The sequence below is a fragment of the Erythrolamprus reginae genome, chromosome 1 (assembly GCF_031021105.1).
Source record: "Erythrolamprus reginae isolate rEryReg1 chromosome 1, rEryReg1.hap1, whole genome shotgun sequence".
NCBI lineage: Eukaryota > Metazoa > Chordata > Lepidosauria > Squamata > Dipsadidae > Erythrolamprus > Erythrolamprus reginae.
Genome location: NC_091950.1, coordinates 56,532,093 through 56,559,966, shown reverse-complemented (window position 1 = coordinate 56,559,966; position 27,874 = coordinate 56,532,093). Strand labels below are relative to the sequence as shown.

The following is a 27,874-nucleotide window of genomic DNA, read 5'->3' as shown; positions in this document are numbered from 1 at the left end:
GGCTCAACATCGCTCTCGGAACCCGGCATTGCTCCTGGAGAGCCTAATCAGCTGTTTGGCGGCCAAAAGTAAAGCCGCCGCCGGAGCCGCCGCCGCCAGAGCCGCTATAACAGCGCTGCCGCTGAGGTCTCCGAGCTCTGGAGCGAACAAGGAGGCGAGCCAGGAGAGAACCCTGGCAGAGACCCTCAGCTGGCGGCAAGACAAAGGGCGGCAAGCCCAAGGACCGCGGACCGGCATGGGCGCTGCCATTTTGGGACCGCCGGCGTCGCCCGGTGCGAAAGAGTGTGAAAACGCTAAATTCCGGCGGCAGTAGGCACGAAAGGGCTGACTGACCCTAGTGTGCCGGCGCAGGAGGCTAGAACGCCTGAGCGCCATTTTGGGGAGCGGCCTGAGGAAGCAGTTTGGTCCTGCAAATACGGAGCCTCTGCTAAATCAAGTACCTGTGAGTAGAATGGAGGAGCCCGGGAGTGATAAAGCCAGCTCCTCCATCATTAAGGAGAAGGGCAAGGCGAAGGCGAAAGAAAAATCGAAAGCCTCCCACTCTTCGGCTTCCAGCTCCTCATTGAAGGAGGCTAAGAAGTGAATTAAAGCCCTAGAGCAGAAGCTGGAAGCCGCCCTGCACCCCCACCTTCCGGATTGCCTCTAACTCAAAGGCAACAGCTCTCCCCTGACCTGATGACCACCCAGTCTGCCCTGGGGGCTACAGGGATCATGGCTGAGGGGGATTAGTCCCCGGAAAGACATTTGCCACCCCTACCTCAGGTCATGCCATCACCTGGCACATCTTGGACCAGACCGGGCTCTGCAGGCCTCTCAATCCGAAGCCTACAGGGTCCATCAGCCACATTTACCCCCCACAGCAGCTGGCCTAAGGGGCCCTTCAGGCTCATGGCAACAGATGCCACCTGACCTGCAGGAGATCATCTCCAACGCATACTCACAAGGCATTGCAACGGGGGTGCAACAATGTGCTAGACACCCTGAGCAGGCTCAAACGAGGAACCCTTGGTTGGTACCGCCCCCTTCGGGCATGGGGTCCTTGCTGGAGGAACCACAATTTGATGACAGCGACAGAGAATACAACTTGTCAGAAAAGGAGACAGCGCCAGAACAACCGCCAGCAGTGGGTCTTTTCAAACCGGTGCTTTTCAGGACCTTGCTCTGCAAGGTCAAGCAGGTGATGAACTTACCGGGCGCACCCAAGGTAACCGAGACCACAGACGCTGCAAAGACTTCAGCTACCCTCCTCAAGGAGCCTCAACCCGAAACCGACCATTTCCCAGCATCAGAGATCTTTGTGGAAGGAGTCAAGCGGCCTTGGCAGCATCCGGCTGCGGCGCAGGGGCCCTCAAACCTCGAGTGGAAGTTTTACACGTTCGATGAGGAGGTAGAGAAACTCCTTGAGTTCCCGCCAATTGACCAGCCGGTAGTGACACTTGTCTCCAGCACCCTGGTGCCCTCGGAAGCTGGCAACAGCCTAAGACCGGAGGATAGAAAGGGGGAGACGCTGCTGCGGAAGGCACATCAGATGTCTGGCTGGGGGTTCAGAGCGGCTGCCGCGGCGTCCTTCATCAACAGAGCGTCAATTATGTGGTTGCAGGAAATGCAATCTCGGCTTGGGCCGGAAGACGGTCGCCTCCGTCAGGACCTGAGCAAACTGCGGGAGGCAGCGGAATTCTCTGCAGACGCCACCCTCCATGCGGCGAAGTTCTCAGCTAGAAGCATGGCAACCACTATGTCGTCACGCCACCTTCTCTGGCTGAGAAATTGGCAGGCGGACTTGAAATCTAAGTGGCGACTGGCTTCGAGTCCATTCCAAGGATCCATGCTCTTTGGGGAGAGTCTGGAGAAGGTCCTCATAGAGGACAGGGACAAAAGGAAAGTGCTCCCCAGGGCTAATAGGAGGCAAGATCGCAGGTCCGCGCCATACACAAGGCGCCAAACTCCTCGCTGGGACGCCTCCTCAGGAATGGGACAGGCCCAAAGATCCTTCGCTCAGGGTCAATATGGTCAATACAGCCAACCGGCCTTTCGATCCGATCGTGGATCGTTTCAGGACAGGCCCCGAGGCTACCAACAATCGAGACGGCCATTTCGAGGAAATAGCCAGAGGGGGTTTCGTCGTTGTAAATGACTCTGCCCTGATGCCAATAGGAGGGAAGCTACAACATTTCAATCCCTCCTGGCAGCTCACGTCATCCGACAAATGGGCCTTGGCCACTGTTTCACAGGGACTCCGGTTGGAATTTATTCAACCTCCACCCAACCATTGCCCCGTAATACGGGACTTGCAAAAGAGGCTGCAACTCCGCGAGGAGATCAAACGTCTATTGGACATTCACGCCATAGAGCCGGTACCCTGGCAGGAAGAAGGCAAGGGGTTCTATTCAGTGATCTTTATAGTACCCAAGGCCTCAGGAGGATGCCGACTAATACTGAATCTAAAACAACTGAATGTTTTAATCAAGGACAGGAGGTTTCGAATGCACTCCTTACAGACAATTATAGCATCCATACGATCCCAGGATCTATTAACATCCATAGATCTAAAGGAAGCATACCTGCATGTCCCCATTCATCCCAGACATCGGAGGTTCCTCCGCTTCTGTTCCGAGGGGAGGCATTTTCAGTACAGAGCCATGCCTTTCGGCCTGTCATCAGCCCCGCGAACCTTCACCAAACTGTTGGACATTTTGACTGCAGATCTTCGACAGCAGTCAATCCGGCTGATGGCCTACCTGGACGACATAATTATATTGTCCAGGTCCCCATCGAGAGCCAGAACAGATTTGGACACGACTGTACAAATACTGGAATCTCACGGTTTTACAATCAATATGGAGAAAAGTCAACTGTCTCCCACCACCAGATTGCTACATTTGGGATCAGTCATAGACACTTTGGCGAACACGGTATCCCTCTCTCCGGAGAGACAACTCACCATACGCCGCCTGATCTCCAGCATACAGCGCATCAGGAGAGTTCCACTGGCACTGTTATCCAAAATTCTGGGGACCTTGGTGTCAGCCATCGGCATCGTTCCTTGGGCCAGACACCATATCCGAGATCTACAGTGGTTCTTACTTCCCACTCAGAGGACCAAGACGAGCCACTGCGGCAAAAAGGTTCATGTCCCACGGACAGTCAAAGACTCCTTGAAATGGTGGACATCACAAGCCCTAAGCAAGGGCTCTCCCTTCCGTCTACAGGATCCGATAACCCTTATGACCGATGCCAGTCTGTTAGGGTGGGGTGCACACATTGGGCATCACATGGCTCAGGGACTCTGGTCACCCAACGACTTGGACCCGATCAATATAAATTTCCTCGAGTTAAGGGCAGTCTTCCTGGCCCTACGAACATTTGCCCCACTTGTGCAGGACAGACACGTATGGGTCCTGATGGACAATGTCGCAACCAGGGCCCATCTGAACTACCAAGGTGGCACGAGGTCACTATGCCTTATGGTAGAGACCAATTGCCTCTTCAATTGGGCCGAGAACCACTTGGCATCCTTGACGGCCGAACACATTGCTGGCGTCAACAATACCCAGGCAGACTGGTTGAGCAGGACCATTCTGGATCCGTCAGAATGGAGATTGGACCCATCACTTTTTCAACAGATGACTCAAAGATTCGGGACTCCTCTGGTAGACCTGTTTGTGAGCCAGCGCAATGCTCAGCTCCCCAGGTTCTACACACGCTTTCCGGAACCAGAAGCAGAGGGGGTCAACGCCCTGCTTTCCCCTTGGCCACCTGGCCTGCTCTACGCCTTCCCTCCGACAAGCCCCAGAGTGGTGGAAAAGATTCTGGAGGAGAGAGCAGAAGTGCTGTTGGTGGCCCCGCGCTGGCCCCGCCGCCCGTGGTTCTCCGACCTGGTGGCACTATCGGTGTCATCTCCGTGGAGAATTCCGGACCGGGTCATCTCCCTCAGTCAGGGGAATCTACAACATCCGGATCCCCAGTGGCTGCATCTAACCGTGTGGCACTTGAGTGGAGCAGACTGAAACAACAAAAGTTACCAGAGAAGGTCATAGATACAATGCAAGCAGCGCGACGTCCATCTACGTCAAGGATTTACCAAGCGACTTGGCAAGCTTTCTGTAAATTCTGTGAACGGCTTCATTTGAACCCGAAGGAAGCATCAGTGATTGCAGTGTTGGAGTTTCTGCATACGGGAATAGAGTGGGGCTTAGTCCCTAATACCCTAAAGAGGCAGGTGGCAGCCCTCGCAACTATGATACAAGTTCCAGAGGCACGTTCGTTAGCCTTTCACCCGTGGGTAAGAGACTTCTTATGAGGGGCCATAAACAAACACAGCCCTCCAGTCCGAAGGTTCCTGTCATGGGACCTTGCCTTGGTACTCAGAGCATTAACGAAACCACCGTTCAAGCCCTTGAGATCCATCTCACTCAGATTACTTTCCATTAAAACGGCATTCCTGGTGGCAATAACCTCAGCACGTAGAGTGTCTGAAATTGCGGCCCTATCAGTTAGGCCAGATCTCTGTATCTTTTATCCGGACAGAGTCGTACTAAGACTGGATCCCACCTTTATTCCCAAGGTGAATACTGTATTTCATAGGAAACAGGAACTGATACTTCCTGATTTTTGTACTCATGGAAACCACCCATCTGTATTGAGATGGCACAAAATAGACGTCAGGCGAGCTCTGAAGATCTACATCAGACGGACAGAAACGTTCAGGAAATCTGAACAGTTGTTCATTTCATTCTCGCAACATAAGATGGGACTCGGACTGTCTTCTAAATCTATTAGCCGTTGGCTTAAAGACTGTATCACGGAAGCTTACAAAGCTAGGGACCAGACCCCACCACTAGGGTTGACAGGTCACTCGACACGGAGTGCGGCCGCATCAACGGCCTGGTCCACGCAAGCATCCATAGAAGATATTTACAAAGCCGCAACCTGGGCGGCTCCTTCAACCTTTATTAAACATTATAAGTTGGATTCTTTTGCCTCAGCGGACGCAGCATTTGGAAGACGTGTTTTGCAACGAGTTTGTTCTTCCCCGACGTCCCTGATAAGACCTTCTCCCTCCCATGGGCCTTAATCTTTGGCATATCCCATGTTGGACTCTCCCTCCAGATGCAGTGGAGAAGGACCATTGTACCTACCTGAACGGTCTTCTCGCTGCACTGGAAGGAGAGTCCAAACCCACCTGGCACTGCTAGGTTCAGGAACGCCGGAGTTGGGGGGGAAATTGTTTCATTTGATAGTTGACAATAAAAATTGGTTATCCTCTTACATTGTCTTCGTTTTTAAAACTGAGCTCATGGGGGATACAAGGGGGCGGTACTCAATTAATATGTAAATATTTAACTCAGTCTCTATCAATAGGATTGGTAAACTACCCATGTTGGACTCTCCTTCCAGTGCAGCGAGAAGACCGTTCAGGTAGCTACAACGGTCCTACTGTTGCGCAAGATAGCTATATTTCAGTAATTACCACATACACTGATGGCATACCTAACCATGTCCTTTCCTGATTCAAATGTACATGCATGGAGGATGCAGGAATATCCAAAGCAGTGTTTCTCAACCTTAACGATTTTAAGATATGTGGACATCAACTCCCAGAATTCGTCAGAAGTGCTGCCTGGAGAATTCTGCAAGTTGAAATTCATGAAACTTAAAGTTACCAAAGTTGAAAAAATTTGATTAATGGGAAACTCCTTTTAGGTTTTTTCCTAATCCAGATCAGTGTGAGATACTGCAATCTCAGGTGGAACTCTGGTTTCATAATCAGGCAGTTGTGAGTTTGATTCTAGGTAGAGGGAGATGTAAGGGTCCCTTGCTTGGGCAGGAGGTTGGACTAGATCAGTGATTTTCAACCTTTTTTGAGCCGCGGCACATTTTTTACATTTACGAAACCCTGGGGCACATTGAGCGGGGGGGGGGGGCTAAAAAAAGTTTGGACAAAAAAATTCTCTCTCTCTCTCTCTTCCTCCCCTTCACTGTATTTCTTTCTCCCTCCTTCTTTCTCTCCCTTTCTTCCTCTTTCTTTCTCTCTCTCTCCATCCCTCTTTCTTTCTCTTCCTTCCTCTCTTTTTTGCTCTTTCTCTCTCCCTCCCTCCCTCTATGTCTTTCTCTCTCTCTCCTTCCGTCCCTCTTTCTCTCTCTCTCTTGCTTTCTTTCTCTCTCTTGCTTTCTTTCTCTCTCTTTCTCTCTCTCTTTCTCTCTCTCTTTCTTTCTCTTGTTTTCTCTCTCTCTTGCTTTCTCTCTCTCTCTTGTTCTCTCTCTCTCTCTCTTGCTCTCTTTCTTTCTTTCTTTCTCTCTCTCTTGCTTTCTTTCTCTCTTGCTTTCTCTCTCTCTTGCTTTCTTTCTCTCTTTCTTTCTCTCTCTCTTGTTTTCTTTCTCTCTGAGCTTCGTGGCACACCTGACCATGTCTCGCGGCACACTAGTGTGCCACGGCACACTGGTTGAAAAACACTGGACTAGACCTGCAAGGTCCCTTCCAACTCTGTTAGGCTGAAATTTGCAAGGAATGCAGTACCCTTTATATTTTCAACAATTCTATGTCATTCAGGAAAACCAATAGATTTTTCTTTTTTGCATTTAGTTCTCTTTTCCACACTTTTAAATCTTTTTCCTGTTTTAAAACCTTTTCCTGTTTTTCCTGCTTGAACTGAATTATTACCACAGTGAACATTAATATTTTCTTCAAAAAAATTTTTTTTTATTGAAGTATTTGTATTTAAAAAACATAGAAAACATTAAAAACATAGAATATAACATATAAAAAAAGAAAAAGAAACAAGAACAGAAAAAGATAAAAGAAAAGGAGAAAGTCCATCTCTTAATTAATCAATTTATACATATCCATTAAACATAACAAATAAATAGTTAATTCAATGGCTAATACGAATGGTAACATAAAAAAGAAAATAATTTCTGTTATTTGCTTAATTTACATATTTGTTATGCTTTCAACCGCCTATAGTCAATCAAAGGTATAATAATACATTTCATATACATCAAATCATTCATAATTCATCTCTAAGGGTTAATTACTTATATGGATTCCTCCCTTTTATTTTACATCTATTTCATATATATATCTCAATTTTATTTTTTTTCTTGTTTATAACCACTCATAAAAAAATGTTCCAAGTTTTATAATACTCAGAGTGTTCTTTGTTATTTATTTTAAGCGTCAGTCCATATTTTCTTTATCAACATAAAATCATCCGGTAATTCTTTATGTTTCTAAAGTTGTGCGATTAAGATTCTGGCTGCTGTTAAAATATGTAGTGTTAAATAATATTGGGGGGTTTTTCATCTTTTGATCAATAATACCTAATAAGAATGCTTCCGTTTTTTTGCTAATTTCAATTTTAAACTAAAATTAATATTTTCTACTTGATTAGAAGTGAGATGCTTAGGGAGAGAAAATCACGTCTACATTTTCAGTACCAGGTAAAGCATGTTAAAGTAGCACACAGCAAGTATAGACTTGCAGACCAGTTTTAGAAATAACTCATAGGGAAAAATAATCTCAATAAAATAATAAAATAGGTAGAAATAAATTAAAAAAGAATAAAATGGAGAAAACAATTTGATCAGAAATCTGTATATACCTTATTGGTTGTTAAATGGTAATGAAAGATTTTTCAATAATTTTACCCCTCCAACTCCAATATTTAAAATCAAACTTAAAGATAAATATAGAAATTTTCAAAGTTAATGCTTTCATGCAGAAGAAAATACCAGGAAGGGCTTAATTTCCACTATAAAAGCTAGAATTTTGTAAGAGTGTATATTGGCACTTTAAAAGACTGACTTGGTGCCCAGTCTCTGTTGTTTATAATTCTTTAAACTGTTTAGTTTTATAGTTTCAATGTGATTTTATATATTGTTTTAACTTTTGCTTGGGAGCTGCCAAGAGTTGTTTGGAGGATAGGCAGCTATATAAATGTTTTAAATAAATAAATAAAATAAGTTAAAAAATAACTAATTTCCTCTGTTTTTGCAACAATTTATGCACAAAGCAGGAATGTCTGCTCTAAAATTTTAATTGGTGCACTTTGTTGGTAAATTCTGTGGGTAATAAATTTGTTTAAGCATAGCACTAGAGAAGAAAGTTATTTTATTCTCTAATTTGATGTTGACAAACATTTTTAAAATGAAAAATCATATCAATTGGAAATGGAATTTTAATCCATTTTACAATTCAGGATCAATCTTACATTTTAAAAATGCTTTGGAGTATTAAAGATCGAAACAAATAGCAATAGCAATGACATTTAGACATATATTGTTCCACAGGGCTTTTACAGTACTCTCTTAGCAGTTCTCAACATCAGCATATTGCCCCTAAAAATCTGGATCCTTATTTTACCAACCTCGAAAGGATGGAAGACTGAGTCAGTCTCGAGCCCTTTATACAAAAAATATATTGAAATATTTTCAGTGTGATATTCATCAGTAAGATGCCCTATGAATCCAAAGATTATCCTCATAATCTAGAGCAAATTGAGGGAGAGAAATAAAATTGCAGGTACAATTGTAGATCTGTTTGACAATCATCATCCCCTTTGGAGCACACTTCATTAAACTCCATTGGGTGAATGTGTATAGAGCTATATTACAGAGTAGAAAAGTTAGAGTAGAGTAGAAAATTACAGAGTAGAAAAGTAGAAAAACAAGCTGATAATTGTAAACAACATAAATACTACTGAAAATTATAAACATGTATTAACTTCTGACTTGCAGCTCAGTTCCGACAGATGAAAAGAGGTTCTTTGGGAGCACTGACCATGAATCAGTTGATGAAGAGGCAGCTGGAACATCAATCTAGTGCCCCTCATAATATTAGCACATGGGACAATGGTAAGTATTTCACATTGCAGAAAATGAAGGTGAGATGATGAAATGAGGTTGTGAGTGGAACTGGCACCTGTTTTGTGAAGATAGGATACACAGGAACGGGAAGGGTAAGCTAATTTCAGTAACAATGGCTCAGGAGAGTTTTAGTGAGGAACATAGGATAAGCCAGGGTTTCTCAAAATGAGCCCCTTTAAGATATGTAACTTGCAAAATCAACACAACTTAAAGTGGCCCTGTTAAGAAACCCTTGGATAGGGCATTCAAAGAGAAAGTACATTACATTCATTCATTCATTCATTCATTCAAACATTCATTCATTCATTCATTCATTCATTTAATTGGATTTGTATGCCGCCCCTCTCCGAGGACTCGGGACGGCTCACAGCCTATACAAAAACAGAACAATAATATAAATCCAATTAATACTACATTGATGCTGATTTCCATGTCTGACTGTGTAGCTCCCTTAGATTTTCATGGACAAAGTCTGCAATGGTGATTGGAACTTTGTGATATTAGATGGGGTCCTTTTTATTCTATGGACTCTGAACTAGTGGATGGGGCATTGTCTAGTGTGGGGTTTTTTAGATTTTTATTTGCTATGTGGGAGTTAGTCCATGCTCTTCCTGGTTCTTTGGGGGGGGCACATGACTGGTTTTATGAAGTTGATCAGAGTGTGTGGAGGTATCACCTCTTAAAGGAGGCTCTGGTACACTATGGGTAGTCCTCAACTTTCAACCACAATGGAGCACAACATTTATGTTGCTAAGTGAAACAATTGTTAAGTCAGTTTTGCTCCAGTTTATGATCTTTCTTGCCACAATGCGTAAGTGAATCATTGCAGTTGCTAAGTTAGGAACCTAATTGTAAAGCGAATCTGGCTTCCCCATTCCCCATCTTCTTGCCAGAAGATTGCAAAAAGGTGATCACATGACACCAGGACCCTGAAAACCATCATAAATATGAACCAGTTACCAAGCATTTGAACTTTGATCACATAACTGTGAGGATTCTGCAACAGACATAAGTGTGAAAAATGGTCATGTAACTTTTTTTCAGTGCCTTTGTATCCATGAATGGCTACCAAATAAATAGTTGTCAATTGAAGACTTCCTGTACTTGTAAGTTGTGATCCCACTGTATAGAGTGCTGGTGAGACCACATTTGGAATACTGTGTTCAGTTCTGGAGACCTCACCTACAAAAAGATATTGATAAAATTGAATGGGTCCAAAGACAGGCTACAAAAATGGTGGAAGGTCTTAAGCATAAAACTTATCAGGAAAGACTTAATGAACTCAATCTATATAGTCTGGAGGATAGAAGGGAAAGGAGGGACATGATCAAAACAGTTAAAGGGTTAAATAAAGTTCAGGAGAGAAGTGTTTTCAATAGGAAAGTGAACACACAAGAACAAGGGGGCACAATCTGAGGTTAGTTGGGAGAAATATTAGAAGTAATGTGAGAAAATATTATTTTACTTAAAGAGTAGTAGGTGCTTAGAACAATCTTCCAGCAGACGTGGTCGGTAAATCCACAGTAACTGAATTTAAACATGCCTGGGATAAACATATATCCATCCTAAGATAAAATACAAGAAATAGTATAAGGGCAGACTAGATGGACCGTGACGTCTTTTTCTGCTGTCAATCTTCTATGTTTCTATGTTTCTATGTTACTTATTCAAGAGGCCGTCCCTGGCTTAGACTAATGTTGACAACTATTGCCCAAGGTCTGACTTTCTCTTTTATGAAATGGGTGTAAAGAGGAAAGGGTAAAGTTATCTACAATGCTGCACAGAAGAAACAAATCACATGGATTCTTTTCCCTCTGGATTCAAACTTGGGCATGGGGCAGAAACAGCATTGGCTTAATTAAGGGATACCTTTGTCAAATAGAGCAATGTGCCTTTATAGTCCTTCTTAACCACTCAGTGGCTTTCAGTATTATATTGATCACCGCGAGATTGGAAATTAAGAAAACCTCTCTTGAGTAATTCTATTTGTATATGGGAAAAGAGGTGCACCTAATAGCTGCTCACACACGGAGTGCTGCAAGGTTTATACTCTTTCCTGTATTTTTGAACAACTATATCAAATGTCAAGGTTATCCATTGATACCAGTACAGGTAAATTACTATACAGAAAGCTCATATTGATCTGTTGAACTTTACGACATTGTTAATGCTTATAAAGTTTTATTTTGGTTTCTGGAGGGCAAAACAAGCTAAAAATGAAGGGGAAGCACAAATCTTGAAGGATCTGCTGTGGTTTTATGATCCTCCTGGATTTTCAAGCACTGCTAGATGGGCTGGTAGAGACTGCAGCTAATGGGTTAATTCTCAACCCTCATCTCTAATGAGGTTGTGCGAACCTCATAACATCAATTGATGTTCTCATTACTGCACAATTAAATTATGCCAATGGATTCTAACTGGAGGAACTTCTGAAAATTACCCATAAGTTGCAATTGTTCAGATTGGAACAGCTCACTTGCTGGCACACTAAAACACCAGGAACACATAAACTGTGGTGAAAGCCCTAATAAGCCTTTAAATATAATATATATGTAATATATTTTAATATATTCAAACAACAGGTATTCTTTTACAGAGCTCTACATGGCTTGACGCCAAATAATTTTCAATAATAAAATAAAGTTTAAATAAACTTCTTTACATAGAACTAGAGTGTTCATTTCTTAATCATGGAAGGAATTCTTGGGGATGATGCATTTCTATGTGATAAGGAGGATTTAAGCCAGTAAATGATGTCCTTCTATCATGGCTTTGATATTATAGCATGACTTTTCTGTAATGGTTAGATTTCTGCCTAATTCTGCCAGTCTTACAGAAATAATAAAAACTGGATTGTTTTTGAGGACCTTGGACAACTGTGAATGTCATCTTCTTGATAACCATTAATGTTTAATAGTGAGATATTACTGTATTATTATTGTGAGATGGATGCCATGTTGTGAATTTTATTTATGTTAGGGTGTTACCATTGGTGTTCATTAGCTGATTATCCTGGATATCTTCATATTTATGCACATTGTTAATGGTTATTATAATTCTTGTTTATACTATTGTCATTAACATTTATAATTTTTATTTACAGACAAGTGTATATTAATATGTATATTTATTTTTGTTGTTGTTCTGTTCCCATAGAGTAGTCAGTTTTTGTTTGCCATATGGAATTGGTATTCTAAAAACTCCCAATATAGTAAAGAAAGTTCATGACACCATGTCAGCAAAAAAACCGATAATGTTTATAGAAAAGCTATTTCTTTGTAAATGGCTAATTTATGTAAATTTTGTTTAAAACTGGTATGCAATTAGTGTTTCTAGATATAACGAGGATCATGCTGAATCCGTTCATAATTTATACTTGTCAGTTAGATGCTTAGGGATGCTTGAAAGCATAGCATGATAGTCATTCTGTCACTGTTTCCAAAGAAATAGTACAGTAGCAAAATCGTTGCTGATGTTATATACAGAATATAAAATAACAGAGTTGGAAAGGACCTTGGAGCCTTCTAGGTCAACTTCTCAAGCAGGAGATGCTATACTATTCCAGACAAATGGTTGTCCAATCTTCTCTTTAAAATCTCCAGTAATGGAGCACCCACAACTTTGGGATGCAAGCTGTTCCACTGATTGCCACATTTTTCAGACTATAAGATGCACCAAACTATAAGATAGAGGAGGAAAACAAGAAAAAAATAGTATTTGGCTTCTGTGAGTCCCATTTTCACCCCCCTAGCCCTCAGAAGCAATTTACAGGCTCAAAAGAGGCCCCTTTTTGGTGAAAATGGGCTTGTTTTTAGCAAAAATGGGACATGCAGAACACTGCAGAGTGCTTCTGGGGGCTGGGGAGGGTGAAAATGCAACACACGGAGGGATTAGGAAGCCAAAAACAACCCTGTATATGGTCTATAAGACACTCCAAAATTTTCATCCACTTTTGGGGGTGGGAGAATGCATCTTATACTCCGAAAAATGCAGTAATTGTTTTCACTGCAGAAAATATATATATATAATCTTTATGATTGATAGCCATTGGCAGCATTATAAATTATATTCAACCTCTTTGGAAACCATTGCTACCTTTTAGGAGAGTCTATTCCATTGTATGAACACATCCATAGACACATAGAACGCATCCATGAACATCAGGTAGCAGTCAGAAAATATGATGGAAACTCTTTAATTTCATAACGTATGGATAAAGTTAAGTATAGTTTCAACTGGGAAACTGTGACATCCTATATCAAGTCAAGTCTAAAAACACTAGGGAATTTCTAGAAACCTGACATTTTGACAAATTAGCCAACAATACACAGGTTGATATAAACAAAATGTACATAATGTGCAAAAGAGATAATCAACAAGCCAAAAAATAAAAAGACCAAAATACCTTCCCACCAACAATCAATACCCAGATAACAGTGAAGAAGTAAGCAATATCCCAATCAAGGAATTACCAAACAAGCTAATGGTAAACAGCCAAACCAAAGAACCTTGAAGTTTACTTTGACAGGTCAAGCCACTAAAATATACATGAGAGCAAACCCCATTCCTTACTAGCACTGATGATGTTATCTAGTTTGGGTAATAAAATGCCTGCAAGAAAACAGCCAATCTCAAGAGAGCACCAAAGACACTCCCATTCTACTGTTATGCTTTTAATGTATACAGTATGTTGAATAAAGAAATCTATCATTTTGACTCAGCTGCAATATAGGAAAAATGTGTTAACTGGTTATCAAGCTTTCCATATCATCAAGGAAAATTTCCTGAAGACATACTGGCTATAAAATATGAAATCTCTATCTCCTAATTACAATATTCCTTTATTACATAATTTGACTTTCTGTAAAAATACTAATGTGTCCCACTTCACTGAAGATCCTACAGTTTGATTGATTCTGGCACTTTTAGAGAGCAGATGCTTAACTGCAGTTATCTGCCAAGAAAACTCTGGGACTTCAACAATAGAATGGAAGCATTAGGATAATTTCAGTCTTGAAATGTTTCCTATATCAAATTTTGATATCTATGGATCAGAAATGGATATTTAACTTAATCATTTTGATAAATTAACCCTTTTCATATAGCAAAATTATATGAGGAATTGTATTTATTATGAATATTTGCAATGGCATTGTGCAATATAATGTGGAACCCAGGCGGGCAAGAATGGGAAACCTCCTGCTCCTTTGACCGAAAGGCAGCGGCTGCTGCGGCTGCTGCTGCTATCTGCTTCCTCTTCCTTCCCATGCTGAAGGGCTCCCCCCTCCACTTGCTTGCTTGCTTTGTAGCCGGCACCTTTCCTTCACTGTGGTGACTCCTCGGTTTGGCTGAAGCCAAAGGGCTCTTCTGGCAGCTCAGAAAAGCCCGAGATGGCCGGGATTAAAGGGGAAATGGCAGGAAACTGGCTGGGCCTTCGTGCCGCTCTCAAATTTCCTGGGAAATTTTTCCAGGCTCAGGTTCTTAAGTAGAAAATGGTTCTTTAAAAGAGGCAAAAAAAATCTTGAACATTACTTAAGAACCTTTCTAGATAAGGACAGAGTGTTCAAGATTTTTTTGCCTCTTATTAAGAACCATTTTTTACTTAAGAAACCGAACACAGAAAAAATTCCCAGGACATTTGAGAGTGGCACAAAGGCTCGGCCAGTTTCCTGCCATTCCCCCTTTCATCCGAGCCATCTCGGCATTTTCTGGGCTGCCAAAGGAGCCTTTCGGTGGTGCTTAAGGAGGCTTTGGCAGTCCACTGCGAACAAAGCATTTCCTTTCTTTGGGTGCTTGGAGAGGGAATAAACCTTTGTCAGCGCCCAGAGAAAAGAAACGTTCCCTTCATTCTGGGCAGCGACTGTCCTCCTCTTTTTCCTCCTTCTCCTCCCACCCAAATTTCGAGCTTTTATTTCTTTCCTAATGGGTTTGCACGCATTATTTGCTATTGATTCCTGTGGGAAAAATTGATTCTACTTACAAACTTTTCTACTTAAGAACCTGGTCACAGAACGAATTAAGTTCTTAAGTAGAGGTACCACTGTATTTATGTTTTTTCTTTGATCAAAGTTTCCTGTGTTTCTAAATATTTATTCATTTTCCAGTTGGTTTACAGAAGTTGTGTCTTTCAATTATGATGTGCAGCTGATGTATTTATTATTGGAATAGCCCCACAGCCAATTTTTAATGAAACCCAATGGGTTCTCTTTCTAAATACAGAACAGATACAGCATGGGAAGAGACCGTGCAACGTCTCAGTTTGCCTAAATCCGGACCTAGAGGGACAACCATTAAGAATAAGAGGTTAGTTTAGGGTCTGTTCAACTGTGATTTTACTGTGAAGATTTAACCACCAGGGTTCCTGGTTAACACAAATTGAAATTGTGGTCTTGATATTTTTTGAACTAAACAATTTATTTACTCTGCATGGTTTTTATATCTGAACTGGAGGAACTTGAAAATTAAATACATCTCAGTATTCTGTTACAATGATTGCTAACAAAAGATTTATTTCTCTTCAAAAGAGTAGGAAATTGAATTGTTTTCATTCTTGAAACACAGAAGTATTCTAACTTCTGTAACAGAATTTGAATTTTTTTTTCATTATCAATCAGTCTAAACGTGCAGAATATATATTCTTTTGAAATGTTTGCCTTTCCACCCTAGTTATGCAACCACAATCTTCATGCATTAACTGTTTTCTGCTTGAATGAAGCATAATGCATCCACATAATGTCTTAACAAATATCCAGAACAATGACACAAATAAATAGTTTGGGCGAGGCACGATTTCTATTATCTATCTACCTACCTATCTATCTATCTATCTATCTATCTATCTATCTATCTATCTATCTATCTATCTATCATCTATCTATCTATCTATCATCTATCTATCTATCTATCTATCTATCTATCTATCTATCTATCTATCTATCTATCTATCTATCTATCGGATTTATATGCCGCCCTTCTCTGAAGACTCAGGGCAGTTCACAACATATAACAACAATACAAAAAAACAATTTTAAAGCCCAATTATAAAACTGTAAAGCTTTATAATCACACTCATTCATATCACAGTCCTGCTATGGCCAGAGCAGAGTGTTAAAGCTCAACAGCCCCAGGCCTGTCAGCAAAGGCCAGGAGAGCAGGGGCAGTATGAATCTCTAGGGGGTGTTGGTTCCAGAAGGTCAGAGTTGCCCCAGAGAAGGCCCTCTACATCAATATGATTTAGAATGGATGCTTACTGTTATTAAAGCAGTTTGAAGATCAAGAATCTATTGCAGAGCTCAGGATCATCGACAGCTTCTTATGGAGAATATATTTATAAACAAAAAATATTTTGTTTAAATCAGTCACTGATTGAAATTCTTATTTTGCCCATTTTAGCAGCACAAATGAATATATGATTTCAGATTATTGCAAAATAGTAGTAAACAGGGAAAATTAGCAATCTTGTTTTTAATTGGGACATACAAAATTATGTCAGTACAATTACCATTGATTATGGCTTCTTTAGATATTTTAGCATTCCTTTCTTCTTCAAATATTAAATGCGTAAACTTCAGGATAACTTTTAAAAATCTGAGTTAAAGCAAGAAAAAGAAAAAGAAAGGTCTGATTTTTCCCATAAGATTATATAGGTCAGCCTGTTCTTGGTTTCTTAAAGCATTCTTCCAGTATAATAATGACCTATTTGTAATGGCGTATTTTTCTTATGCTTCTAAACACTCTGCGTACAAATGATGAATTTACTTTCATGGATCTCTGCCAAGCAACACTAAGATTAATTTCAACTCTTGAGATTTAATGAAAATGTTTTGCCATTTCTTGATGAGCAAACTTTTTGGCCCTTGCTGTTCCTTTGAAGTAAAAATGTTTCAGGTCATTTGAGACCTGACCTGAAGGTTGAAAAACCAATTGTCCAATTGAAACAAATTGCAAAGGAAAACTGTTACATCCTCTTGATTGTTTGTTTTGTGGTTTTTAGGAGCTTGGATAAATAAATAAAAATACTGTTGAAAATATTACAAGGCTTCTTCAGTGGAGCAATTGTTTAAATTCTGAAAGTTAAAGCATTGTAGTTCTTTATATGTAATCAAATGAGACAAAAATAAATAATTTTGATTTATCATGAAGTTCTTATCTCTCTTTTTTTCTTGCATGTTCTCCCTCTTTCTACAGGTGCCACAAAATCAAGCTTGCTGTCTGCACCTAGCATTGTTAGTATGTTTGTACCAGCACCAGAAGATTTTATTGATGACCAGCCGACCATGATGACAGACAAGTAAACAGTTTCACATTTCTTCTTGTTTTTGCCATTTGAGATCAATGATAAGCTTAAAAGGCTGATTTATTAAAGACAGTGATAACAGCAGCAAAATAATTATATTATTATTATTTTGTCATTGAAGTGAAACCTGGACGAGGTCAACATTAACCCTTTGCCAGCCAAAACAGAGCTCAGGTGGGCCGGGCATGCCCACCAAGCCCTATTTTCAGGCATAATGGCCTCCAGCCTTCTGCCAATGAAAATAGAGCTCCAGTTTTGCTGGTGGAAGCTGCAGGAGGCCGTTACAGCTGAAAATGGTGCCCGAGGCATGCAGGGCCCACCTGAGTTCAATTTTTCCTGGGAGAGGGCTACAGGAGGCCACCAAGGGCACTCTGCTGATTCCGGGTTAGCTCTGCAAACCAGAAATAATCACACTCCAGGCTGGATCTGGTGCTCGGGCCTTGAGTTTGACACAGAGATGGGCTCCTCCCAGCTCAGACCAGTTTGCCTGAACTGATAGCAATCCACTATCCAGTATCTCCATAGAGGTGATATAAGAAATGTAATAAACATAAGAAATCGGGCATAGATCTGTATTAAATTATCGAAATGTGTTTTTAAAAAAAATTGGAAAAATTAATAAACATTTTTAAAAACCAAAATTAAATAGACAGGGAAATCAAGAAAGTGCTTGATATATTTTTAAATGAAAGAAAAAACACTCCGTACTTGGAGCTCATCTGATTAGGAGGATCTGTTTGGCTGTGTATGTGTATCTGTGTCTGTAATTCCCTTCTGAGACCTATGATGAATATGTCTTCCTCAATCACGGGTCCTTCACCAGAAGATTGGGAATTTGAGGGTTCTACACAGTAACCTAGCTATTCTTAGCACTGCACACTTCTGGACAGAAAGCTGCAGTGTTGTTTCTGGAATCTGTTGGAGTCTGTTCCCCAACTTAGGGGTCACAGTTCCAAGTGCTTCTACCACCACTGTGGCCATTTTGGCCTTTACTTTCCATAGCTGGATAGCAACCTAAAAATCTGGCGATAGTTCAGAGGTGGTGATAAATAGGAGCTGTTGAGTTATTTCATGCCTGTCAGCTTCCTTGATTATTTTTAATAGAAAGATAAGACAGAACTTCTAAAATGAAAAAAAAATGATTATCATTTTAGACAGAGTCAAATAAATGCTTCATTATCTCATTTTATGTACCACTAAATACAAGAAGAAAATATTTAATGATGAAGGTTACCTAACTGCATAATTTGTTGGTGGAACAGCAATGAAAGGGGGAGCATGGCTGATAAAGGAGAAATATCCTGTAAGGTTAATTTATTTCAGTCAGTTGGTCTGGTTGTTTTCTAAAAGCTTTGGCAGCAGGTAGTAAACCAGGCTAAATGAGATTGATTTTCATGACCTTGTTGGCATTTTCTCCTGCTGCTTTAGAAAAGGAAAATTGTCCGTACAATCCTATTAAGTTCAAACATCACAATCTGTTGGAGACATTAGTGAGAGGTTGATCAAATTAACCAAACATCCCCATTGGGCCAAGATGTACTGGTTTTCCAAGTCTTTTTATACAGTCAGTAATATTCTGCCTCATCTCATCTGCATTAGACAAGTCCCTGAAGATCAGACATTATAGAACCTTGGCAGAAATTTGAAAGTAATCTCTTGGCAGTACACAAGTTACATCCCATTCAGTGGCCAAAATTGGAAGGAATCAAAAACAAGCTTCTTACTGTTGCACAATTAACTTGTCCCCTTCCTTGCAACCCATAATTCCCTCGCTTATGGAATAATAGCTGCAGCAAATGTAATGTGATTCTTATATAGTAATATTGCATTTTGTCCTCTAATTTTCTTACAGATGCCATGACTGCGGAGCCATCCTGGAGGAGTATGATGAAGAAACCCTGGGTCTGGCCATAGTAGTCCTCTCCACATTCATTCATCTCAGCCCAGATTTAGCTGCTCCTTTGTTGCTGGATATTATGCAGTCTGTAGGAAGGTACAAATGTTCATTTTTCTTCTCATGTCTTTCTTCCTTCTACAGATCAATGGCTTACAAATAAAGAGAGAATTCAGCATTGTTTTGTATTTCTAATGGATCTACTATTTGAACAACCCTAAATGAAATGGAATGGAATGAACCCTGAAAGCATGAAAGATGCTTTGGGAAAGTAGATCCATCTGAAGCTTCTCAATCCAGCTCCTTCCTTTGTCCAACCCAGCTGATTGATACCAAGGAGAAGGCTGAGTTGGTATTACATTGGTCACATCATTTAAGCTTTTTTCCATGTCTACCATTTTCTGTGTGAAGGAGGACGCAGAAAACCATCTTGATATTTGATAAGCACATTTTTAAATGAGCTATCTGGACAGGGAAGATTTGTGTCAGGTTAACCAGGCAGCATATGTGCTTTAAGCCAAAGGGCAGATAAGAAACTGATACCTTTGACAAAAGAGGAACAGCAAAGGAAAGAATTTAGATTGCTGTTGGTATCCGTAACTTACCATTCTAGGAAATCTCCCAGCTTTAATTGAAAATACTATTGACTATTGACAAACGAGACCACCCTTCTCTATTCTTGTGATAAGGAGAAGTAGATTTATTCGAGAGTGCTCCAGTACAGCCCTTTTACAAAAGCATTGTGACAGCTTTTGTCTAACAAAAGATTGTTGAGCTAAGTCATCTTAGCTCAATTGTTATTTGATTGCATAAGTAATTCCAACTGTTTTATAGGGGGGGGGAAATGACATTTTTATTTAATTCTCTCCTTTCCCATCCCCTGGTCTTTCCCCTCTCACCAGGTTGGCTTCAAGTACCAATTTTTCTAATCAAGCAGAAAGGTACAGTATAATGATAATCTTTTTTTTTTTTTGCAACAGGGCTACAGATCAAACAAAAGTATAAACATTTCTTATGAATATTTGATTTTGAACCAAAACTGAATAGTGATATTAGATGCCTAATAGATCCCCTCTTTGAGAGAGATGGGCCATTTAGAAATATGAAAAACAAATGAATAATTTTGGATCAAAGCACTGCAGTATACAGTAAATCTAATATTTTCATAAACTATTACAGAAATAGGGAGCTACCTAGGAAAAAATGGGGGAACTCCTGAATATCCTTGTATACATTTCATTTAGGAGCTATATAACATGATGTCTTTTGTCACATAACATCTGGAGTCTCAGATCATGTAGGAAAAATTCATAACTTAGTTTTACCCATGTCTATGTGACAATTGTGCCATGAGAAGTAATAATGTCATGGATTTATTTCCAGTAGTCTGGAGTTTCTAAGTGGCATAGAAAGGAGCCATTCCACAGTAATTGCACATCATAAGTGTTCTGTCGGCGTGTCCCAACCGCCCGCAATTACAGGGTAATTGGTCCAAAAAGACACACACCACACGATAGAAGGAAAACCAAAAGTCTTTATCAACAGAAAAGAAGAAAAAACTCCCTTTTTTAAATGTCAAAGGGATTTTCTGGTACACACAAGGCACAGGTTAAATGCAATCCAATTTCTCACCCAGTAACTGGGAAATTGAGTCCAATTCCAAAGTCCAGAAAGTCCACACACAATCTTGAACAGGGAAACAGCCAAACCACGATCTTGACGAAACTATGAATTAGATAAAATTCCACTAGGCTAAATCAGCACGCTGTTCTTTTTATCTGTAGCACTAATTACAGCAGCCCCCATCCAACCACAGGTGGCCTCACATCTCCTGTAATAATCCTTCAGTTGTTCTCTCCTATGCATCACTCTACGCATGCATGGGTCTGTCATAAGTTCTTGTTCAGAATCCAGGGATGATAAGGATGATTGATCTCCTCCTGGGCTGTCTGCCAAACTCCACTCTTCTCTGCCACTCACGCTTCCTTCGTCAGAGGAGACTTTGTCGGGAGATTCTATCATGAGCAAAACAGGCCTGTGGCATGTGGATGTTTCCCCCACACCCACCTCCACATTCCTTGGGGCAGGAGCTGGGCCAGAGCCAACCACAACACATAAGTAATTTAAAAAAGTGCATAAAAGTGCATCATAAGGATAAGATACTCATTGAGAAAGGGTACCAACATCTCTTGATTGTGATAATGTAATAATTTACTGTTTGATGACATGTCCTACCTCATAGAGAACAAATTCAGTATAGCGCTGCATTTTGTTGTGATATAAAACATATGATAGGAAATTATTAGTATTAGATTACACCTGTGCTGTTCTGCTTATAGGACAACATCCTATATGGCCTAGCTATATGATATCTAACATATGTTTAATCAACACAAAAATAGGATTGAGAAAGTAAGAACAAATATTCACCTGACCTCTCCACTATCTGGGTCAGAAAGCCTTTTCTATTTATTTAGGCAACCCATATGATTCAGAACCCTGAAAAACTCCAAATCTATGCTTGTATGACATCTAAGGCATTCTGGCACTGTATGGAAGGGTTATTTTATACTTCTTTGTATGGATTAAAAAGAATTTTATTTTATGGAAATGTCTTCACACTGATGGATGTAATGGCTGCCATTTAGATTGAATAACAATAGTTTTTTTATATTAGATCTTACAAAGGATTGTTGTTTTATTTTTCCTAGTTCTTATTTCTTTCATGCTGTAAAGTACAAATAATCTGATTCTTAATGAATGCCCATCTGTGTTCTTGTTGGTTACTTCATGATGAAATATTTTAGTAAGCTCACAATATTTTTTTCCTCCTTTCTCTCTTCCTTTATTTTAACCCCCACCCCCCAGTATGATGATTCCAGGAAACGCTGCAGGTGTGGCAAAACAGTTTCTGCGTTGCATTTTCCATCAGCTTGCTCCCAATGGTATATTTCCACAGCTGTTTCAGAGCAACATCAAGGGTACTTTGCTGTCCTTATAATTTATTTCTGAGACTGCATTATGTTCACATGAAATCCCACTAAAACAATTGTCATTTGCAGATGGAAACTTTTTACGAACCTTGGCCACTTCTCTTATGGATTTCAGTGAGCTAAGTTCTATAGCTGCATTGAGCCAACTCTTAGAGGTCAGTCTGTTCTACTTCTTTAAGGCTCACTCTTGATACCATTTTCCTATTAATTGTATCGAACAAGTGTTTAATTTTCTACTGTTATAGAGTGTGTTTTCCATTCTAAAGTTTGCTTGTTCAATTGTGTAACATAGGAGTGGACATTCTGTTGCCATAAGACTGCATCTAGCCCTTAGTTTAATTTCCAAACCCTTTTGCAAAAAGCTATTCAAATTGCTGGCTAGTGAAGTCTGTTTCTTTACCAGCAGACATCTGGGTAGGGAGGAAGAAGAACAATGAAGGAAGCACAGAACCCCAGATAAATTGCAATGAGATATGAGGACTGGATTGAAAAAAAGTTGTCCAAGTTATGATGGAGTAAACATCCTTTTCTCACTCTTGAAAAGGGTCATTCATGTCCATCTGATAATAGAACAAACTCCAAAGGAGCATACTACCACATTGTTCCCTTTCATTTAGACAGGTGATTGCCAAATGCCAAGGCTAGGAAGGGAATGGAAGTGAAAGTAGTTTATTGTAGTGCATGTATCATATTGCAATTGTATACAGATTTTTTGAATAAAGCCCTGAAATCAACAGGGCTTCAGGTTCCTAGAATAGATCCCATTCAAATGCAACCCCATCCAGAACTAAATATAAAAAGTCTCCAGATCCAAAGAGCCCTATTACTCATAGTTTCTGTCTTGCTTGGTTGAATTGAAGACTGTTCAAAATCGAAATCCCCATAGTCTCCAGCATTGAGATAAAATATTGATTGCTTGGTTGATCCATGGTAGAAATGTACAGTATCTCTTCAATATATTGATGTATTTAATATAACATAGAAACGACTAGACACAAGAACAGATTTTTCCTGAATACCATCACTCTGCTAAACTATTTATTTATTTATTTATTTATTTGCTTACTTACTTACTTACTTATTTACTTATTTACTTATTACTTATTTCTTATTTACTTATTTACTTACTTATTTGTTTGGTTGATTGATTGATTGATTGATTGATTGATTGATTGATTGATTTCTATGCCGCCCCTCCCCGAGGACTCGGGGCAGCTCACAACATATAATACACAAATATTAATTCAATATCTTGAATCCAATTAATTAATTAAAAATCTAAACCCCCCAAAAGCATAAAAAACAATCATTCCATTCACTCCACATTCTCTCAGCACATTCATTGGCCAGGGGGCAAGATCTAATGGTCCCAGGCCTGGCAGCATAAATGAGTCTTCAAACTCTTAGGAAAGGCGAGGAGGGTGAGAGCAGTCCAGGGAGAGCTGATTCCAGAGGGCTTGGGCTCCCACAGAGAAGGCTCTCCCCCTAGGCCCCTCCAAACGACATTGTCTAGTTGATAGGACCTGGATAATCCCCTCAACACAGTCCCCAATGCTGCATTACTATTACTATTAGTCTTCTCATTGTCCCTATCACCCATATACGCCCACTTATGACTTCATGGCTGTAACTTGGTTGCTTGTTTCCTTACAAATTATATTGATATTGATTGATTCCTGATTGCTATGACTATCATTATGTGTTGTACCTTATGATTCTTGATGAATGTATTTTGTCTTTTTATGTAAACTGAGAACATATGCACCAATGACAAATTCCCTGTGTGTTTGTTTCTTTAATAGAATTCTATTCTATTCCATTCCATTCCTTTCCATTCCATTCCATTCCATTCCTTTCCATTCCTTTCCCTTCCCTTCCATTCCATTCCATTCCATTCCATTCTATTCAGTTCTATTCTATTCTATCCCACATAAGCGTAGAGGCCCAAGGAAACCTTCAAAACAGGGGTGTGTTCTAATTAACCTTGCTGCTAGTTCAATTCCCTCTGCACCATACGGCCACGCATGCACTTCATGCATGCATGCATGTGCAGTGCTAAAAATATACCTCCCCCAAAGCCCAAAACAAGATCACAACACATGTGCAGTACCAGAAACTCAGCTTCCACACATGCTCAGAAGAAGAAAAAAACCCCAAATCCCCCCCTTTCAATTTTTTTTAAAAAATGATGGCAGTGTCCATGGACTAGCACTGAACATACAGGTTCTGTGATGTCATCATGAAATCACTCGCTGTTTGCTACCGGTTTGGGCAGACTGGTCCAAACCAGGAAGAACCTACCTCTGCTGCAGAGCAAAGGTCCAGGCCAGACCCCTCCATCCCAACAACACCAAATGGAACTGGCTTTGGAGGAAAGAGATAAACTTTGTCACTGCCGTTCTTAATCTCCAAAGCCAGTTTAGAAGGATACAGAAATCAATGATATCAAAGAATGTTGAGTGATCAAGAAAATCCAGGATGATGGACGTGAAAGATCTCTTTCTCTACACTTTCTGCTCTTTTTCTTCTTAAGAGATTTAACCTACACTGTTACCCGTGAAGCAGAAAGACTGCCTATTGTAGCAGATTTGTGAGAAAAAATGTAAAGTGCTTAGATATATACGTATTTTAAGCAAAATGAAAATACTGTCTGTTTTTATTTTACATCTTTTGCCTGAATGGCTAACTTTTATTCTTAGGGTTTAAACAACAAAAAGAATTTGCCAGCAGGAGGTGGAATGTTACGCTGCTTGGAAAACATTGCTACATTTATGGAAGCTTTGCCAATGGATTCCCCAAGCAATCTTTGGACCACAATCAGCAATCAGTTTCAAACTTTCTTTACCAAACTACCATGTGTTTTGCCCCTAAAGGTAGAGTTTCTAGTTTCATTCTCATATATTCTGGGAGAGACTTGTGTCTAAATTCTTGAGAGGCTAACACTGCGTCCAGTCACTGCAAAGAATACCAGGCATATAAATCAGCTATCTATTAGCTTCTATTTTATCCTGGGCTATATATGTGTATGCATATGTGTATGTGTATATACAGTGGTACCTCATGATACGAACCCCTCGTCGTACGAACAACCCGAGATACAAACTCTTCTTACGAACTTTTTCCTTCTTACAAGCCCGCCGCTGCCGCCGCCGAGAAACCCCACCACCCGGCTGTCGCTTTTTGAAACAGCTGGGGGGCTTCTCAGCGTCCTCCTGAACCCGAACGCCAAACCCGAACTTCCGGGTTCGGCATTTGGGAGGTCGCCGAAAAGCCTCCCGGCTGTTTTAAAGGGTGACAGCCGACAGCAGGGCTTCTCAGCAGCCTCCCAAACGCTGAACCCGGGAGTTTGGCAAAAGTTTGGGTTCGGGAGGCCGCTGAGAAGCCCCGCCGCCCAGCTGTCACCTTTTAAAACAGCAGGGGGGCTTCTCAGCATCCTTCTGAACCTGAACGCCAAACCCGAACTTCCGGGTTCAGCGTTTGGGAGGTTGCTGAGAAGCCTCCCGGCTGTTTTAAAGGGTGACAGCCGGGCGGCAGGGCTTCTCAGCGGCCTCCCGAACGCCGAACCCGGAAGCCCCCTGGCTGTTTTAAAAGGTGACAGCTGGGCGGCGGGGCTTCTCAGCAGCCTCCCGAACACAAACTTTTACCGAACTTCCGGGTTCGGCGTTCGGGAGGCCGCCGAGAAGCCCCCCAGCTGTTTTAAAAGATGACAGCCAGGCGGCGGCGTTTTTTTGCGGGGGGGGGGTTTCGTTGCACAGATTAATTGATTTTACATTGTTTCCTATGGGAAACAATGTTTCGTCTTACGAACTTTTCATCTTACGAACCTCCCCTGGGAACCAATTAGGTTCGTAAGACGAGGTATTACATTGCTTTCAGAGAAGGGGATCAAGTGTAATTTGCCCAGCCTGCTCCAACTCTATAGCTTTGCACCATTGGTCTCTGAAGTTTTCAGTAGTGTTTCTCACATTCTTTGAAGCATTTATTTCATACGCGAGAGATAGGAACTTAGTTTCCTCTCTCTTTCGCTCTCTTTTTAAAATTAAGATATAGGGGGTTTTGCAAACCGGGAACTATGTTTAATTCCCCATTCTGTGCTTGTGCAGCTCTGCTTTTTTTTTGATAAATATGACATTCCTAAATACTGAATGAACATGTGAAGAATAGTTTGTAATTCCTCTGTGTCCTTCTTTGTCTGAAGTGTTCACTGGATTCCAGTGTAAGGATAATGATCTGTTTGCTGAAGATTCCCACCAGTAGTGCTGCCAGGGTAAGTTAAAAGGGAAACAGTGGGAAACTAAATATCTGTTCTAATATTAATGCAGTGAGATTTGTTTTTATTTAAAAAGGTGCAGTGTTGAGTATCTGTATTTACTCTCTATGTCAGCTTTTTACATTTTACAATTCTCCTGGATAAAGGGAATAACTGAAGCATAAAATAAAATCCATTCAGGTGTCCTCTTTGTTATTTCCATTTTTATGGCCACCCATCTCTCAGTGGTGAATCTAGACAACTATCTTAGAAACATAGAAACATAGAAGACTGACGGCAGAAAAAGACCTCATGGTCCATCTAGTCTGCCCTTATACTATTTTCTGTATTTTATCTTAGGATGGATATATGTTTATCCCAGGCATGTTTAAATTCAGTTACTGTGGATTTACCAACCACGTCTGCTGGAAGTTTGTTCCAAGGATCTACTACTCTTTCAGTAAAATAATATTTTCTCATGTTGCCTTTGATCTTTCCCCCAACTAACTTCAGATTGTGTCCCCTTGTTCTTGTGTTCACTCACCTATTAAAAACACTTCCCTCCTGACCACTATTTAACCCTTTAACATATTTAAATGTTTCGATCATGTCCCCCCTTTTCCTTCTGTCTTCCAGACTATACAGATTGAGTTCATTAAGTCTTTCCTGATACGTTTTATACTTAAGACCTTCCACCATTCTTGTAGCCCGTCTTTGGACCCGTTCAATTTTGTCAATATCTTTTTGTAGGTGAGGTCTCCAGAACTGAACACAGTACTCCAAATGTGGTCTCACCAGCGCTCTATATAGCGGGATCACAATCTCCCTCTTCCTGCTTGTTATACCTCTAGCTATGCAGCCAAGCATCCTACTTGCTTTTCCTACTGCCCGACCACACTACTCACCCATTTTGAGACTGTCAGAAATCACTACCCCTAAATCCTTTTCTTCTGAAGTTTTTGCTAACACAGAACTGCCAATGCAATACTCAGATTGAGGATTCCTTTTCCCCAAGTGCATTATTTTACATTTGGAAACATTAAACTGCAGTTTCCATTGCTTTGACCATTTATCTAGTAAAGCTAAATCATTTACCATATTACAGACCCCTCCAGGAATATCAACCCTATTGCACACTTTAGAGTCATCGGCATATAATTTTTAATATGTCCTAATAATTTTTTTTTTCAAAAACTGCCTATCCCAGGTCCTTGGGAAAAAGGCAGATAATAATGCAAAATCCAGTCTATACGGCTGGTGGACTGACTACACAATCAGCTTTAATAATTATAATGTCAACCATCACCATAATGCCAATAAATAAGCATTTACCTTGTGAATCAAATCAACAGTAGCTAAGCTACTGTGGCTGTCACTTTTTAAAGAGATTCCCCCCTCCTCACAATCCAAGGTGTTGTACATACCTAATATTCCTTCTTCCTCCTGTTTTCCTTATACAATGGTTCCTCTACCTAAGAACGCCTCTACTTACGACTTTTTCTTGATAAGAACCGGGTGTTCAAGATTTTTTTGCCTCTTCTCAAGAACCATTTTCCACTTACAAACCCGAGCCTCCG

General features: G+C 40.5%; 1 protein-coding gene across 15 annotated transcripts in view; it reads left to right on the top strand.

Annotated features, from left to right (window-relative positions):
- UNC79 (unc-79 homolog, NALCN channel complex subunit) overlaps positions 1-27,874 on the top strand; it is a 163,360-nt gene that overhangs the window by 94,875 nt on the left and 40,611 nt on the right. For 14 of the 15 annotated variants that reach the window (XM_070753573.1, XM_070753485.1, XM_070753465.1 and 11 more), the window contains 9 exons: positions 8,737-8,853; positions 15,085-15,168; positions 17,053-17,155; positions 19,014-19,154; positions 19,958-19,996; positions 21,924-22,036; positions 22,118-22,203; positions 24,748-24,921; positions 26,247-26,315. In XM_070753573.1, coding sequence (XP_070609674.1) covers positions 8,737-8,853; positions 15,085-15,168; positions 17,053-17,155; positions 19,014-19,154; positions 19,958-19,996; positions 21,924-22,036; positions 22,118-22,203; positions 24,748-24,921; positions 26,247-26,315 — 926 coding nt within the window. The remainder of the gene's footprint in view (positions 1-8,736; positions 8,854-15,084; positions 15,169-17,052; positions 17,156-19,013; positions 19,155-19,957; positions 19,997-21,923; positions 22,037-22,117; positions 22,204-24,747; positions 24,922-26,246; positions 26,316-27,874) is intronic. The other variant, XM_070753538.1, reaches the window with a different exon arrangement.